The sequence below is a fragment of the Lolium rigidum genome, chromosome 4 (genome assembly GCF_022539505.1).
Source record: "Lolium rigidum isolate FL_2022 chromosome 4, APGP_CSIRO_Lrig_0.1, whole genome shotgun sequence".
Lineage (NCBI taxonomy): Eukaryota > Viridiplantae > Streptophyta > Magnoliopsida > Poales > Poaceae > Lolium > Lolium rigidum.
Window position 1 is genome coordinate 248,312,235 of NC_061511.1, and position 15,929 is coordinate 248,328,163.

The window sequence follows — 15,929 nt, forward strand, 5'->3', positions numbered from 1 at the left end:
TTGGTCGTTGGTCGGAAGCGCCGAGAGCTTGCTAGCTTTGGGACTGGCTCGAATTGAGACAAAATGGTTTTCTGGGAGTTGTGACGAGATCCCGGCTCTGTGTGCCCGCCTATGGAGACGCGGTATCGTGGAGTCCTGGAGTGGTGGTGGTGGCTTCTGCCTCGAGATCCGCCATCAACCGAGTTGGAATATTTGGGACTGTGTTCCAACTTCCAAGTGCTTGTGCCCAAAAACGGAAGACAGGCCCAGCAGGTCATTTGGGTCAAGCTGACTTCATCAGTTTGGGCTTGATCGATCGAGGCTTGGAGCTTTGTTGGGCATGCTGGGGTTAGATCGGGCCGAAAGCCTAGCTAAGTTTTTTCTTTTTTTGCGATGAAAAAGTATAGCCAAGTCATGAGTAGGGAGGGTTATTTTGCAGTTGGATAAGTGAGAAACTCCATTTGGTGGATAAGTGAACTATATTGCTGTTTTGTGCAAACTTATTTCTAATTAACCCTATGCAAAAACAAGTTTCATATATTAGGGCATAAGTGACTTTTAACCCAAAGGTAAAATCTTTGAGTCTTAGACATTTTTCTTTTCTTTTTGATCACATAGTTTGACTTATTTATACAAAATACTTAGGTACATTCTTATTTTCATATAGCACCAGTTACCTCGACTACCTAGTGCACTTGAATTTACCGGCTTATCGAATAGATCACATGAACCTTCCTCATCGCACACCAAGTTAGAGCATGCGACATGCAAACTTGGTGTATCGTGGCCCAAGTTAGATTTCAAAGCTACAATGAACTTGAAAAGATAAGTGAGTTACATGTTTTGATGTGCAAAGAAAACATACTCTGATTGCTTTAAGTCGACAAAGTCAAATTGCGCGGTAGCAAATATAAAGCAAGGTAATTGTCCAACTTGTAAACAGGGGTTGCGCACCAAAGTCGTCATGGCATTCACGCTAAATTGCTTGAGATACAGCTGCGCCTTATCCACCTATGGTTAGTGTCAAGAACTCCTCATCGCAATTCACAATGTTAACATGACAGTATGATGTTGACTTAAGATAATAGTTAGAGTAGATTTCAACATCAGTGTGTCGTAGATATATAGGCAACAAAGTTGTTGGGTGTGTGGTGAACCATTTCGGGCTGAAGTGGCCACAAAACATGATTTGTGAGCATCTCGTGGAACAATACAAGACAACCGGTGGAAGGGAAGTGGGTGAAAAGGCTGCTGGTATAGATGAAACTTTTTTGATTTATGTCCTCTCGAGCCAAGTGCGGTATTTTTTTACACAATGACATGCAACATGTTCCTTTTTTCATGGAAATAGAATAGTTAGAATCATAATATAATAACAATGTGCCATGCTGCATGTTACTTTTTTCATGGAAATAGTTATTCTGGCAACTTGGGGCATCTGGATTATCAGATAAAAAGATCTTCGAGAATCAAGTTTCAACTTCAAATCTATGGAAAGCAATATATATATCATGTGTTGGCCATTGTTAGCCATAGAATCAAACATAAATATTGCTCAACAATTTAGAGATTGGCTGCGGACACAACAATTTTTTTTATCTTTTGTAATCCCTTTGTATATTTTAAACTCTCAGTACTTTATATTCATTAATATAATGAATATAGACATTACAGTGGGAATCTCTCCACCTTTTACCCTAAAACATATCCTAAATCTGCCATGAAAAGTTCAGCTGCTACTATTGTAGGTGAAAATACAATTCGGCGGAAATCACCGTATGATGGAAACCGGCGAAAATCACAAGGAAAATCATATTTTAAAAAAATTCAAGATTTATAAAAAGTGTTAACTATAAATATGTGAAATATCAAGCCTTGGAATTATAAACCTGCGTGTTTGTAAAACTTCTACATGTGTATATAACATCAGCATAGTTGCTACATCCACCGTTCCGAATTACAAGAAGTTTTAGCTTTTTACCCGAAAAAAGAAGTTTTTTCTTTTTCTGAATAGCATGATATATGCGTGTTTTAGTGTGTTTATTCACTTTTCACAAAAAAAAGTGTGTTTATTCACTCATTTCAGTCTCTATGTAGTCGACCCTAAAATATCTAAGATCTTATGATTCGAAACCGTGGTTGTTCATGTTTTCTACAGTTCATATACTCCGTATTAAACTTGCCTAAGCATCATTTGCTCCTTTAGAGCTCGTGAACTTTATTTTTTTTAAACACAATTAGACCCTGGCCGGCCACCACGAAAAATACTACTGATTCCCTATGACGAAGCATCATTGTACAGACGATGCCAATCCGACACGATATATCACGCGGCCGATAAACAAACCTCTCGGAAAGAAAAGGTGCCAAACATCAAAGATCCAGAGCAGGGAGAGTCGTCAGCTGCCACTGCCGTCGTGCGCCGCGCCTGCTATCTGCCGCAACTGAATCCCAGCTCTCGACGACTTCGATCGACGTCTATCGTCCCGTCAGCGGCGAATCACTAGTTAAATCGTCGTCAGTGGTTTCCGCTGATGCAAACGATTCTTTAGTTTGCCCCGTCCTTTTCCCGGTGCTTTGATTTTTGCTGCAGGCCGAATCGCCGGAGCACGCGTGCGTGCGTACGTTGCTGTCCAGCTCCGACGTGACATGCGTTCCGATGAGGAGGTCGATTGATCCATCGATCTCCAGATTAGCCTGCTCCGGCGGTGCTATCTGATGTCGGAATATGATTGGTTTCTTTCTAGATATGGTCCTTTTTCTACTCAGTACACTGAAAACAGAAAACAGGTTATACATTAAACATCTAAGATTACACTCTTTTTTAGAAACACAGTACACGCCCAAGCACCTACATATACTCATCCCTATAAATGTGCACACAACACACCCTAGATTGACGAAGTTTTGTTAATTAGAGGAACTCAACAATTTCTTTCGATGCTAAGTGGCGGTCGGGGCGAAGCAAGCTCCCAATAGCCCTGATTATCAATTGTAAGAATTCACTAAAACTTGCATTATTGTGCTTCCGATCGCTGCAACAGAAAATCGCCGCATGTAACTATTTTTTCTACCCATTCAATATCAACACGACATGTATTTCAAGGTTCAAAAACATATAAAAATGTCACAACACTTAAGTCTTATCGGTGCAAAAAAAATTCATGTGCAACAAGTATCCACCAACCATAACAAATCGTCCAGAAAATCTAACACATCTTTGCAATATAGAATCAACGTTGCAAGAACACAGAAACAACTTTCTGGCATGAACACAATAGTTGTGGTAGACGTCAAGAATCACCGCACCATCTTAGGCGTGTGTATGGAGCAAAACATGCACATGCTTAGAACATGTAGAAGCAACTTAGGAACACAAATACGTTACCCTCTCACAACCGACAGCCTTTCCAATTTGGATGGCTACAAACTCGGCTTGCAAGCGTTAGTGTTGGGAACTTGTGTGGACGAGGAGGATAACAACAGGGAGGGGTGGGAGGGTGGGCGGGGAGAGCCACAACATAACATATAAAAAAAAAGATGAGGGACACTCACAAGTGGAAAATAATAAGGCTGGAAGGGAGCGCTCGAGCAGGAGGTGAAAGACAAGTGTCTGACATGTATGACAAATATCTCGGTCAAAACTTAGTTTTCATATATCAAAGATGTGTGCATAGTACCCTGAAAAAAGGCGCGTGAATCCATAGATTGAGTGGCTAGCGAAGGATAAGGTAGCGGTGAGACAGAACTCTTTAAATAGGTGTGCAGTGGAACTGTGCAACCCACTAGGGTGCGTTTTCTGAACATGTGTATATTTAATCTTGAAAAATATCTAACTACTAATTTAATGTTCTATGTTTTTATATAATTTTCAAAACTAAAAGCATAATTCCCAGTAGAGCACCATAATCGTAATATACCAAATTACAAGAAGTAACACTCCCTTTGTCCCAAAACGAAAGATGCACGGTCTTTGGTGCATGTTTTGACCACTAATATATACTGAACTAAATGGACTTGGAATTTATAAGTGATATTTTTGCATTTTTCTTCAAAAGTTCTTTCATTTGATATATTTGTATATTAATTTTAGAGACATATAATGAATACAAATCATAGTGAAAGTTATGAATTATTAAGCAACGAAAATGAAGATCATCTTACATTTTGGGGCGGAGGGATTATATTTAAGGAACATAAATTTATGGTGGCTATAGAACCGTACTATTTCATATGACATGTTATGAAGTTTTGAAAGTAGAGAAAATAGGGCTGTGATAGTAAGTTCCCACTTGTCTAGTCCAGATAGCTCACAACGGTGCGTGTGTAACCCCCATAAAGTGCCACACGCACATATCCAAAGAACAAAATATTTGATAAAGATGCAAAGATATCAATATTAGAGCATATAAAAGAAACTATTGTCATTTGAAATTTGAAAAAAGTCGCTATCCATGAAAGTCAACTCTTAAATAAAAAGAGTTAACAAAAAGGTCGGCCCAAAAAAGTTGACCAAAAAATTCAAACAATAAATACGAAATCGGTTTTGTACATCAAAAAGTAATATTTTACTAGAAAAGTTATCTAATAAGGGGTTATATGGCTTGAATCTATGGTTGATGGGGGTGCGCACGCTACCCTGTAGGTACTGAATGGCCTCTCTAATTGGCAAAGTTGCACACTTTTTGTTTCCTTTTCAAGATTCCAACTTTGTAGTCATATTGTCTTATGCATCTCACTTTGAATGCATTTTGCAAAATGTGCCTCTTAGTAATAGGGACATACTTAGTGTTTCAAGAAAATGACTATCCCTTAAGGCATTCTAAAAATGTCTCCCTTAATGCTTGTACAGATGGGCTAAGAGACATTAGGAAGATGGTCTCCAAGGAGGTGCCTCTATTGTTAAGGCACTATCAAGAATGTCTCGTACAATGCCTGTACATGTATGCTAAGAGACATTATGGAGAATATCTTCCGGTTGATGTCTCTATCGCTAAGGCGTTCATGGAAGTGTCTTTCTTAATGCCTCTATAGAAATCTGGAATAGGTTTAGTGGGCATTATCTACATAAAAATATCTCTATTGCTCGTATTTATTGTAGTGGCAGGCGATGAATGAAGAAAAGTCGTTGCGAAAGCCCTCATATTCGCAGACGGTTGGTGAAATACAATCGTTTGCGGAAGTATTCCCATCGCACAAAATTTTAGAAACCGTGTGCCATGTAGAGACGCATCGGCCACCCTTGCATAGTGACGGTAAAGCTTATCGTGAGCGATGGGCTGTTTCAGACGCGTGTGAAGCCTGTTATGTACTAGTGTCTGATAATTATCTCACTCTGAAATGTGAAATATGAAATTCTGAAGCGAGTGATAGCTCCATGACTATGTGATGCTTTAACTTTTGTAGACCGAAGATCATTGTGATCCATTGCTAAAGAGTAGACCTGTAGGCTTATTAGAGTTAGTGTATCAGAAAAGTTCAGGGAAGTATATGCAGTAAGTTGAATTGGTTTTGGTGTTCTACTATTTTATATGCACTGGCCAAGCTTAATCATTCCAGATTTTTTTGGGCGTGTCGAGTTTCCAGCGTGAGTGCGTGACTGACGCGTATAGCAAAAGGGAAAAGTAGAAAGTTATTCTTCAGAGGCTTTTGCCATCTACTGCCACCGAACTGCACGAGGATCCACTACTACCGCCGTCGGCGCCTGGCACGGGAGATGTCTAGGTGCAGCTGGCATCGGCAGAGAGGTGGCTACTGGCTAGCCCCGGCAGCTCATTTTCTCCATTTCTGTCAAAACTAACCTGATTTTTTTCTACATTTAGAGAACTGATAACAGTTGAGCACTTCGTTTGGACGACTCTGCAAGCTCAGGTGGGATACATAAAGGTCGGTTAGGCAACAGCTAATTGGGAGAGGCTTCTTCGCTTTCCGCCATGGACACCACTTGCACTTGGAAACTCGTCCTCCCTTTTGTTTCTGTTTCCAGATGCATCATGTACGCAGCTCTCCGAAGCCGCTCGGCGACCGCGATATAGTGCGTACGTGACAATGCTGCTGCTGTCCATGAACTCCCCTGACCCTGAATAATGTTCTTTTCAAAGATCATCAACTTGTTATTCTCAACCCAGCCTATGAACATAGCTATGGTTGCTGGTTGATGAGTTGAATCCGTAAATTCCGCAACCGTTGAGCATCGTTCTTTAGCCACCGGAAAGGAACCTGAGACAATTCCATGATTTGCTCTCACATGAAGATGACGTACCAAAAATGAAGACGACGTACCTACTTTCTTTTCCTGGAAAATGCAAACTTTATCGCTCATCTAAAACCAAACTCTTTTAAGTCTTATCGCGTGGTACACGTGATAAGCTACTCCCAAAAAAAAATTCAATTCTTCCCCAAAACACACATCAACTCTTTACTCACCGTTAGGCAGTTGCCCCATATCTGTTTTTTTCCTTTGTAAGAGCAAAGAGTGGCTTGTTGTTGCTCGCTCTTGTCTACCAAGCGAATACAGACAAAACACTGTTTGGGGCTCGCTTCTTAAGTCACATAAAATAAAGTCAGTTCCAACCTCTACATGTCATGCTTAGAGTTACAGAAAACATTTTGTACAGTAACCTTAGGGCTTTTTGGAATGGGGTAATATTAGTGTGTCCACTCCGTTCCAAACGAGACCTTAGGCTTTCTCCACTCCTGCAAAATAGCTTTGTGTGCTGAAGATCAACATTAGCAAACATTATTCACTACAGGAAATTGGTCAAATCCTACCTCAGCTCCAGTAGCTAAGCTGCTACGGCTGGAAGGGCCATCAGCATAGCGCAACCGTAGGCATGGCCGAGGTAAGCCGACGGCCACCATCGGTATACCTAGGCCGTAGGCATATCGAGAGCTATGCCGACAATAGCCGTCAGCATAGATATATTTTCTGTTTGTAGATAGATCCCTCACCTTTCCTAGGGCTATGCCGATGGCAATGCCATCCCCAGAGCTAAGCCAACGGCATAGCCATCGGCATAACCCTTTCAGGTGGGCCGCCCAAAACCTGCACAATGCGCCACGTCCCCAGGCTAGGACGATGAAGACACCCTCTCTCAGTGCGTAAGATCTCGATACATTGCAGGCTATGCCGATGGCATGCCGATGGGTGGGTGAAGCCGTCGGCATAGGTCGGGTATGCCGACGTCCTAGCTATGCCGATGGCTTCATGGTTATGCCCAGGGCCGGTTCTAGGATTTTGAAGGCCCTAGGGCGAACTCTAACAATGGGCCCAATGGAGAAAAAAATTGATGCTTACATGAATAGATAAAATCATTGTGAACTCATAAACACTAATAATTTTTCAGTGCCATGAAATATTTGATAATTGCTTTTGCCTCTGTTCCAAGCCAAGTATCATAGAAGCCGCAATGGATTTAAAATTTAAGAAATAACGAACAAACCTCCAAAACCTTGACTAATCAAAAGAAACGAGACTTTCTTGTATTTTTTTACGAAAGTGACTTATGACAGTGTCGAGATCCATATTTCTCTTAATGCAACACATGACTAAGCCAATCAGTATTTCTTGATAGATGCAGAACAGGCATCGTAAAAAAAGATGCGACATTACCTGATTGTTCATCTTATCTCTTTCCATTCTTGCAGATAGCCGTGAGCAGTAGCAACGGCCAACCCTGCGCGGATATTTTTTTTCGATAAAGGACGCTTTATTACTCAAAAGTTTCAAACAATACATCCGGCCTTTGCATAACAAGGATGCACGTAGCCGTCCAAAACGTTAAACTCATACGAAATCAGTACGAGGAGTGGAATAGAAAGAGAACATAGCTAGTCATCCGAATCAGCCACATGAGGCAAAATTCTACGACTATGTAGCCACCCATGTTATGAAAGAAACCCCTTAGCCGTTTCCTTCAATCGTGTCGATACCTCCGTAAAGAGAAGTCCTCCAGGCGTTGGAGCGGTGACCATAAACGGAGCAAAGTCGTACATCGGTAGATGACCTGCATAAGAGAAGAACATTTATTATTAAATACCTTGTCATTTCTACATAGCCAAAACGAACAAATTATGGCAACCGCTCCCACCCTGATAAGCACCTTAAACCTAGAATCCAGCACATTCAGCCAATTGCAAAAATATTTGCAATGCTTCTTGGAGGATATAAGGTAGAACCTATCTGAATGATTGACCATATAGATCTAGTGAATCGACACTGGAAGAAAATATGTTTAATTGTCTCTTCTTCATGACAAAAAACACATCTTTTACATCCATGTCAATTACGTTTTACAAGGTTATCTTTAGTAAGAATGACCCCACGACGAAGGTACCATGCAAACACCTTTGTTTTCAATGGTATCTTCATCTTCCAAATTTTTTTATGATTGATCACAAGCTGAATAGGTTCAATTAAAGCCTTATACATGGAACCTACCTTAGTAAGACCCCAATGAAATTCATCGGAACCCTCTAGTAACTGAACTAAGTGTAAGCGTTGTAGCAACTCATTCCAAGAAGCCAACCTAGGTCCAATGAGATCCCGCCTGAACGTCATAGACGAAGGAGATGTTTCCATCACCTTATGGAGCGTGTCGCTCTTATGACGTTGATGCATGTAAAATGCATACATGAATTTTGTCTTTTATCATATTAAATTCTCACATATTTGCAACATATATGATGATAATACCATATTTTACATTGATTTATGGAGATTTACCAATGATTCCCTTTATTTGGTTTATAACCCTGCAGAACAGGAAAACCCTGTTTCGCGTATTCTTCATTTTCAGAGACCTATACGGAGTCAAATTGACCAGGGATTTTTGGAGCATCATTTTTTCACAGGGATGAACATAATGGACTTTTGGAGCACACCTGGAGAGGCCCGATGAGCGAACGAGGCCAGGTGGTGCAGCCCAACTTCCTGGCCGCGCCACCCACCTCCGTTCGCACCTCGATCGTTCGATTGCCCTGATTCTTTCGCCAACAGACGTATTTTCCCTAAAAACGACTATATATATGGCCCCGAAGAGTTCTCGGGAGGAGTGCACCGCAGAAAGGCAGATACACAAAAACGGAGGCTGCTACAGAGAAGATTGGAGGGGGAAACTCCGTCGGGATCACCGCCGGAGGGATCTCCACCTTCTTCAACGTCTTCATCATCATCAGCATGACCAAGAGGGAGTAGTCCACCTCTAGACTACGGGTTTATGGCAGTAGCTTGATCTATTTCTCTCATGTTCTTCATAGTACTTAGTGTCATATGAGCTGCCTATCATGATTATGGTCATATTTGTAATACCCATGTGGTGGATCCTTGTTTTATGATATTGTTATATGAGATCTGATCGTATTATATTTGTGAGATGTGTTGATAGATGCATATTATGTACCCGTTCTTAAGTTTATGTTCTGATCCAACATCTATGCAAGAGCGTGTGTGGGGTGATGTGTGTGTTAGATGGAGTAGCAAGATTTTAGTGATTGGATAGTGGCAATATTTTTAAGAGCTATTCATGTGTTATGTTCATCATGTGAGAGCAATGATGATCTTGTTTGTTCAAGGTAGCATGATATTCAAACTTCATACCAAATTACTTATTGCTATGCTCTGTTAATTTTTAATACAAGATTGATGAAGTTTCATTCTTGTGGAGCATAAGAGAGGTGTGTTGCATCATCTCTATGTTAGGACGTGATGCCCATATTAATTCTGACCTTACATATATTATGACTTGTATCTTCATATCTCATTGATGAATTGCTTTCTGTTCATCAGAACTTTACGAGAGAATAGTCAAGTGAACCCATGAACCCCGGTCCACTTTTTCTCATAAGAAACACCTTTATCTTGCATTTACAATGTTTTATATTACCTGCACTATTTTATTCCAAAAATACAAAAATATTTACTTTTCTTATTTGCATTCAAAACACCAAAAACAATCAATCTATTTCAGTTTTTATTTAGTTATTTTATCTAGTTTAGTTTAGTACTTGTTTTATTACTACTTGTGTTATTTACTTACGCGAAACTTTGTGCTTGACAACCACACGGTAGAGTTGGGGGCACAAGGCATTTACTTACTTGCAGGATTGCTTGAAGATGAGAGAAGAGAAATACTTTTCCATCCAGTTCCCCGAGAGTTCAATATAAACCCTCGAGTCACCCAAGGAAGATACTTCCTTGATACAACACTCTGCACTTGGAGTCCCAACGTATCAAGATATTTTTGGCGTTGCTAGTAGCCGTCATCAACAACCCACTAGTGCCATCGATGAATGCCATGACCACATGCCTGGTGAGCAACTTACATTCTTTAGTTGTTACTTATGATAGATGTCAAGAGATGGTTTACTATGGTAGTCAAAAGGGGTTTAAATCCTCGCTAATGCCACAAGCCATGGCTGTGATCCACGCGATGGCTACCCCAACAACAACTACCATCTCAAGAAAAATTATCGAGGTCATCCAACGGCCGTGACGATGTTGGAGGGAGGTACAATGGTGGTGGCGGCCAGCCCCCACAAGGAGGACAAGCACGCGGGCATGGTGGATGTGGTCCATCCAAGTTATGTGATGTCATATGCCAAATATGCAAGAAGCATGGAGATCTCACCCATGAGTGTGGTGTGCCACTACAAGGACAACGGCTACAATAATGACTCCTATGACAGGGTTGTCAGCGCTGCCTATGGCTTAGACACAAACCGGTACTTGAAAACGGGTTGAATGGATCACATCACCAAACACCCGGAAAAGCTAACGATTCATGATAAATACCACAACCAGTACAAAGTTCATACGGTAAATGATGAAGGTATGAATATTAATCATATTTCACATTCACCTATTCAAACTCATGATTGCAATCTTCATCTTAACAATATTTTCATATTTATAGTGCGACTAAGAGTCTTTTTTTTGGTCCATAAAATTTCTCTTCAAAATAATATCCTCCTTCAATTTCATCCTTGCTATTTTTTCATAAAAGATCAAGTCATGAAGAAACTTCTTAAAGGACGGTGTGAAGGAGGTCTCTGTCACATCGTGTCATCATCTTCTACCTCCATGGCCAAGCAAGTTCATGTCATCACCAAGCCTACTTCCGCAAGGTGGCGTTATCTCCTACATCATCCATCGAATCCAAGGATTCTATTGTAAAAACCATTTGTGAGTCATGTCAAAAAGATAAAAGTCATATACTTGCATATCCAATGTCTACGAGTGTATCCACTCTTCCTTGATACAAGTACTATGTAAGCTTCATTGATAACTTCAACAAATTCACTTGGATCTACTTGGTAAAAAAATAAATACGGTGTCTTTGAGGTTTTTCAAAATTTCATGCATCTTGTGGAAAGAAAATTGTATAGAAAAATATTACTATGCAACACAACTAGGGTGGTGAATATAAAATATAACCTTTATTTCAAAAAAAATCTTCATTATTCATCATGTTTCATGCCCACATAATCATTGACAAAATAATGGATTAGATGAACCTAAGCATCGTGATATAGTTGAGGTTGGTCATGCTCTCTTTGGCTCAAGCAACCATGCCTTAAACATGGTGCATGTTGTTGCTCTTTCTCTGTTGTTGCATGCAACTTTTGCATTAATGAACACCATTGTACGGAAGAAAAATCTAATCAATTCATCTCGGGAAAAGATAGTGGTTTTATATAGATGAATTTTTTTTTTGGTAGTGGCCTTATATTTAAGAACGGAGGGAGTACTGCTTTTAGCTACAAGAAAACCAACATAAGACTGCTCATAGTGGGAGTAACTTAGTTAGTAACATCACACAACCTAAGACATTTTGGTGACATGGCATGACAATGAATGAAGAAAGAGAGTGAGGTGGTAACTAGCTATGTTACCATAACATCACACACCCCAAGACTAGTTGAGTCTACACTATAGTAAATGATACAATGCATGACACCACATATAAGTTACTACCCACTATGGATGTAGTAACTTAGACTAGTAACATGACATATGTTACTAGTCTAAATTACTCCCCACTATGACTAGCCTAAGGCTGGATGGTTAGGACAATGGTTGTAATTAACTCGGTCCACACATTCCCAAATTTGATATTAGGTGTCTCATTAAGGCATAATGTTTTTTCAGCGGGAAACAAAGTTCAATACTTGGTCACTCCGGGCATTTTATATATTGTGGTTCGTGTGAGAAGTGTATGCATCTACATTATACTTCGGTTTCTCAAAAGAAACTTTTAGCTTGGTGTGCCTACGCACAAACCATAATCCACGTGCTGGCGCGTAATTAAGTATTTAAGTGCTGTCCGCAAACACTATATATGCAAGATACAGATCTGCATACCGTATATATGTGCTATATGCATATGCATACAGGAAAATATCGTTGCGAAATGAAAATCTACCAAAGACAAACGGTAGTCACGTGCGTGCAACACGCGGCTTAAAAGCCATGATGATCTGCATAGTTAGCAAGATGCACTGTTAGTTCAGCTAAGCTTGATCCGGCAAGCTGCCGTCACACATTCAGATTCTCGCAATGGTTCCACTGCTCCACGTATGTTGCACCCATTAGCAGCAAAGGATTCCTCTACCCCTTTTTCCATAAAAAATACCGGGCCGGAGTTCGACTCGGCAGCCACTACGCGGAGCTATGCTGCAAATAATATGGTGAAATTAGCCCCCCCCCCCCCCCCCCCAACACCCCCAACCCTATATATATATAGTGATCGACTCTCTCCATTTCAACTCATAGCCTCTTGCTTGGTTTACTCATTTCTTGACTTGTGAACATACCCTGTCAATTGAGCTCATAGCTAGTCACTTGCTATCTAGAGTTTCAGAGTAGAAGGAGAAGAAAATAAGTCCAACAGTTTGGTCTCCATGGCTTTTTCTGCTGGTTTCATGGAGAAGGCTAAGCCTTACTTCGCCATGATCGCCTTGCAGTTCGGCTACGCCGGCATGAACGTCCTAACCAAGGTCTCCCTAAATGGCGGGATGAGCCACTACGTCCTCGTCGTTTACCGCCACGCCTTCGCCACTGTAGCCATTGCTCCCTTCGCCCTCATCCTCGAGAGGTAGCTACCCATTTTGTGTTAATTAATTACTAGCGTGGCATGATGAAGCTTTGTTGGCATATAGGAGTACATTTTATCTAACGAAGCTGTTGATATGCAAATTTGCAGGAAAGTGAGGCCGAAGATGACGTGGTCGATCTTCTTCCAAATTTTCGTCCTTGCTCTTCTCGGGTACGTGTTGTTTGTATGCTTCTGGATAACCACACCATGTCACCGATCATGTTCGATCCAAATTTGGAGCTACAGTTACTACGTGATGACCATATCTGAAAATGACACGCTCACTGTTTTTCACCTGTTGTTTGTTACTGCAGACCGGTGATCGACCAGAATTTCTACTACGTCGGCTTGAAGTACACCGGGCCGACCTTCGCATGCGCGATGAGCAACATCCTGCCGGCGATGACCTTCGTCATGGCGGTGATCTTCAGGTGCAATTTCACTGCCAACGAACATAATTTTGCATGCCAACAGGAGCACGTGGAAACGAGAATACGGTTGCTAACGTTTTGCGTGCTCTCTTTGATTGTCATGGCTATACAGGATGGAGAAAATAGAGCTGAAGAAGGTGCGGTGCCAGGCCAAGATCTTCGGCACGGTGGTGACGGTGGCCGGCGCGATGCTGATGACTCTCTACAAGGGCCCGCTCATGCACCTGGCCTGGACCAGGCACTCTCAGTCCGGCGGCGGCGGGGAGGCGCCCGCCGTAGTCGACCCCACCGGCAAGGAGTGGTTCCTGGGCTCCCTCTTCGTCATCATCGCCACCCTCGCATGGGCCTCCCTCTTCATCCTGCAGACCCACACCATCAAGCAGTATACCGCCCAGCTCTCCCTCACCACGCTCATCTGTTTCGTCGGCACCATCCAGGCCGTCGTGGTCACCTTCGTCATGGAGCGCCGCCCCTCCGTCTGGACCATCGGCTTCGACATGAACCTCCTCGCAGCCGCATACGCCGGCATCGTGACGTCGAGCATCGCCTACTACGTGCAGGGGCTGGTGATCAAGAAGACTGGGCCAGTCTTCGCGTCGGCTTTCAGCCCGCTGATGATGATCATCGTGGCGGTCATGGGGTCCTTCATCCTCTCCGAGAAGATATACCTCGGGGCAGTGCTGGGCGCCGTGGTGATCGTCGTCGGGCTCTACGCCGTCCTCTGGGGCAAGCACAAGGAGACGCAGGAGAAGGAGGCAACGCCGCTGCCGGTGGCCACCAATGGACACGGTGCCACGAACACGGAGATGATCGGCGCCGCCGGTGCCCGAAATGATCGTGACGCGACCGGGCCGACGAGGCCGGCCTCCAACGGACGTGGAGATGGATCAGCTAGTGCAGTCTGATGGGCTGAGATCTCCAATAAGTTGTGCTCTTGACATGAGAAGACGTCGTCGTACGAGTGCCAACTTTGAATTGCTCGTCCACGACGCACGCACTACTGCATGCCCATTCGGATTGGAGCTAGGTTTTCTGCTAGGAATGTTGCCGTTCTCCGTGGAACTCCCATGAAGAAATCTCTGCATTTCAAACACGCCAAACAATAGCCACCATCAAGGGCCAGTGGTTGCTCGCATTTTTGCTTATAATTATGTTTGATTGATCGATGTACTACACTACATATACTTTTTTGTTACTTATATCCCTCTCATCACCCAAGAGTGATGGTGTGTTTTGCATTCCCTATTTTATTTACTTTTGCTTGAGCGCGCTCCCTCTTCTAAACTTAAACACATCAACGATCCAGATCGCTCCATATGAATCTCTTCATATTAGATGACATGATGGTCTATACTTATTTTTTAAACACCCATATGGATTATATCCACCTGATGTACACGAACATACGATTGTTGCACACATCATTTTCCATACGACGACTACACGGTGCGCCCATATGATCCGTGGCTTGCGCTTGCATGACGTACTCATGTGGCGCCGCAGTGATGTTCCCGGGCGGCAAGCTCCAAAGCTTCCAGTGTGTTGAACAGGAAAACTTCAGGCGCATTGACTTGGTTTTTAGCCAACTGCAACACCATGTGGTCATCGATCTAAATGACGGTGGACTGGATGAAATATTTCTCTTACCTTTGAATCGGGCATAATATCCGGTTCCGGATAATTAATCACATAAGAGTCAAGTTAGGTCTGATGAATTTTATTTGTTTGCATGCAATACTTCCAAAATATCTATTCAACGATATTATGCCGGATTTGCAATCAACCCTCAATGTACTATGTGCACTGGTGGAAAAAGGGCCTTTGGTCGCGGTTCGCAACTGTCATTAGTCGCGATTGCGCAACCGCGACCAAATTAGCGCGACTAAAGGCCCCCCCTTTAGTCGCGGTTGCTTACGAACCGCGACTAAAGGCCCGTCCACGTGGGCGTCAGGCGACCGTCGGGGCGGAGGACCTTTAGTCGCGGTTCTTCTGGCCAACCGCGACTAAAGGCCGCCGAAGGTTTAGGGTTTTAGGCCCCCCCTAAACCTGCCCCCCCCCCCCCCTAAACCTGTTTTCTGTTTAATTTGTATTGTTTTATTTCTTTTGTGCTTTCACTACTAGGAAAAGGCCTAGCCGTAAGGTTGACTTCAGTGGCGCACCATGATGGCCGTGCGCCACTACTACTTAGCAGTGGCGCACCACAAAATGGTGGGCCACTGTTACAAATGTAGTAGTGGCGCACCTTGTTTGTGGTGCGCCATTACTAATTCCTGGCGGGAGGCCAGCTCCCACCCAAAACTAATAGTGGCGCACGTCTCCATGGTGCGCCACCGCTTACTTATAGCGCATGTCTTTGTGGTGCGCCACTGCTAGGAGGTGGCCGGGGCCCTTTAGAGATGAGGGCTTTAGCAATGGCGCACCGCTT

General features: G+C 42.7%; 1 protein-coding gene across 1 annotated transcript; it reads left to right on the forward strand.

The window, feature by feature from the left end:
* The first annotated feature begins 12,879 nt into the window (after positions 1-12,879).
* Positions 12,880-14,409, forward strand: LOC124648566 (WAT1-related protein At5g07050-like). The gene is made up of 4 exons (XM_047188303.1): positions 12,880-13,073; positions 13,182-13,244; positions 13,388-13,504; positions 13,617-14,409. Exons 1-4 carry the CDS (start codon positions 12,880-12,882, stop codon positions 14,407-14,409), a joined length of 1,167 nt encoding a protein of 388 aa, XP_047044259.1.
* The last annotated feature ends 1,520 nt before the right edge of the window (positions 14,410-15,929 follow it).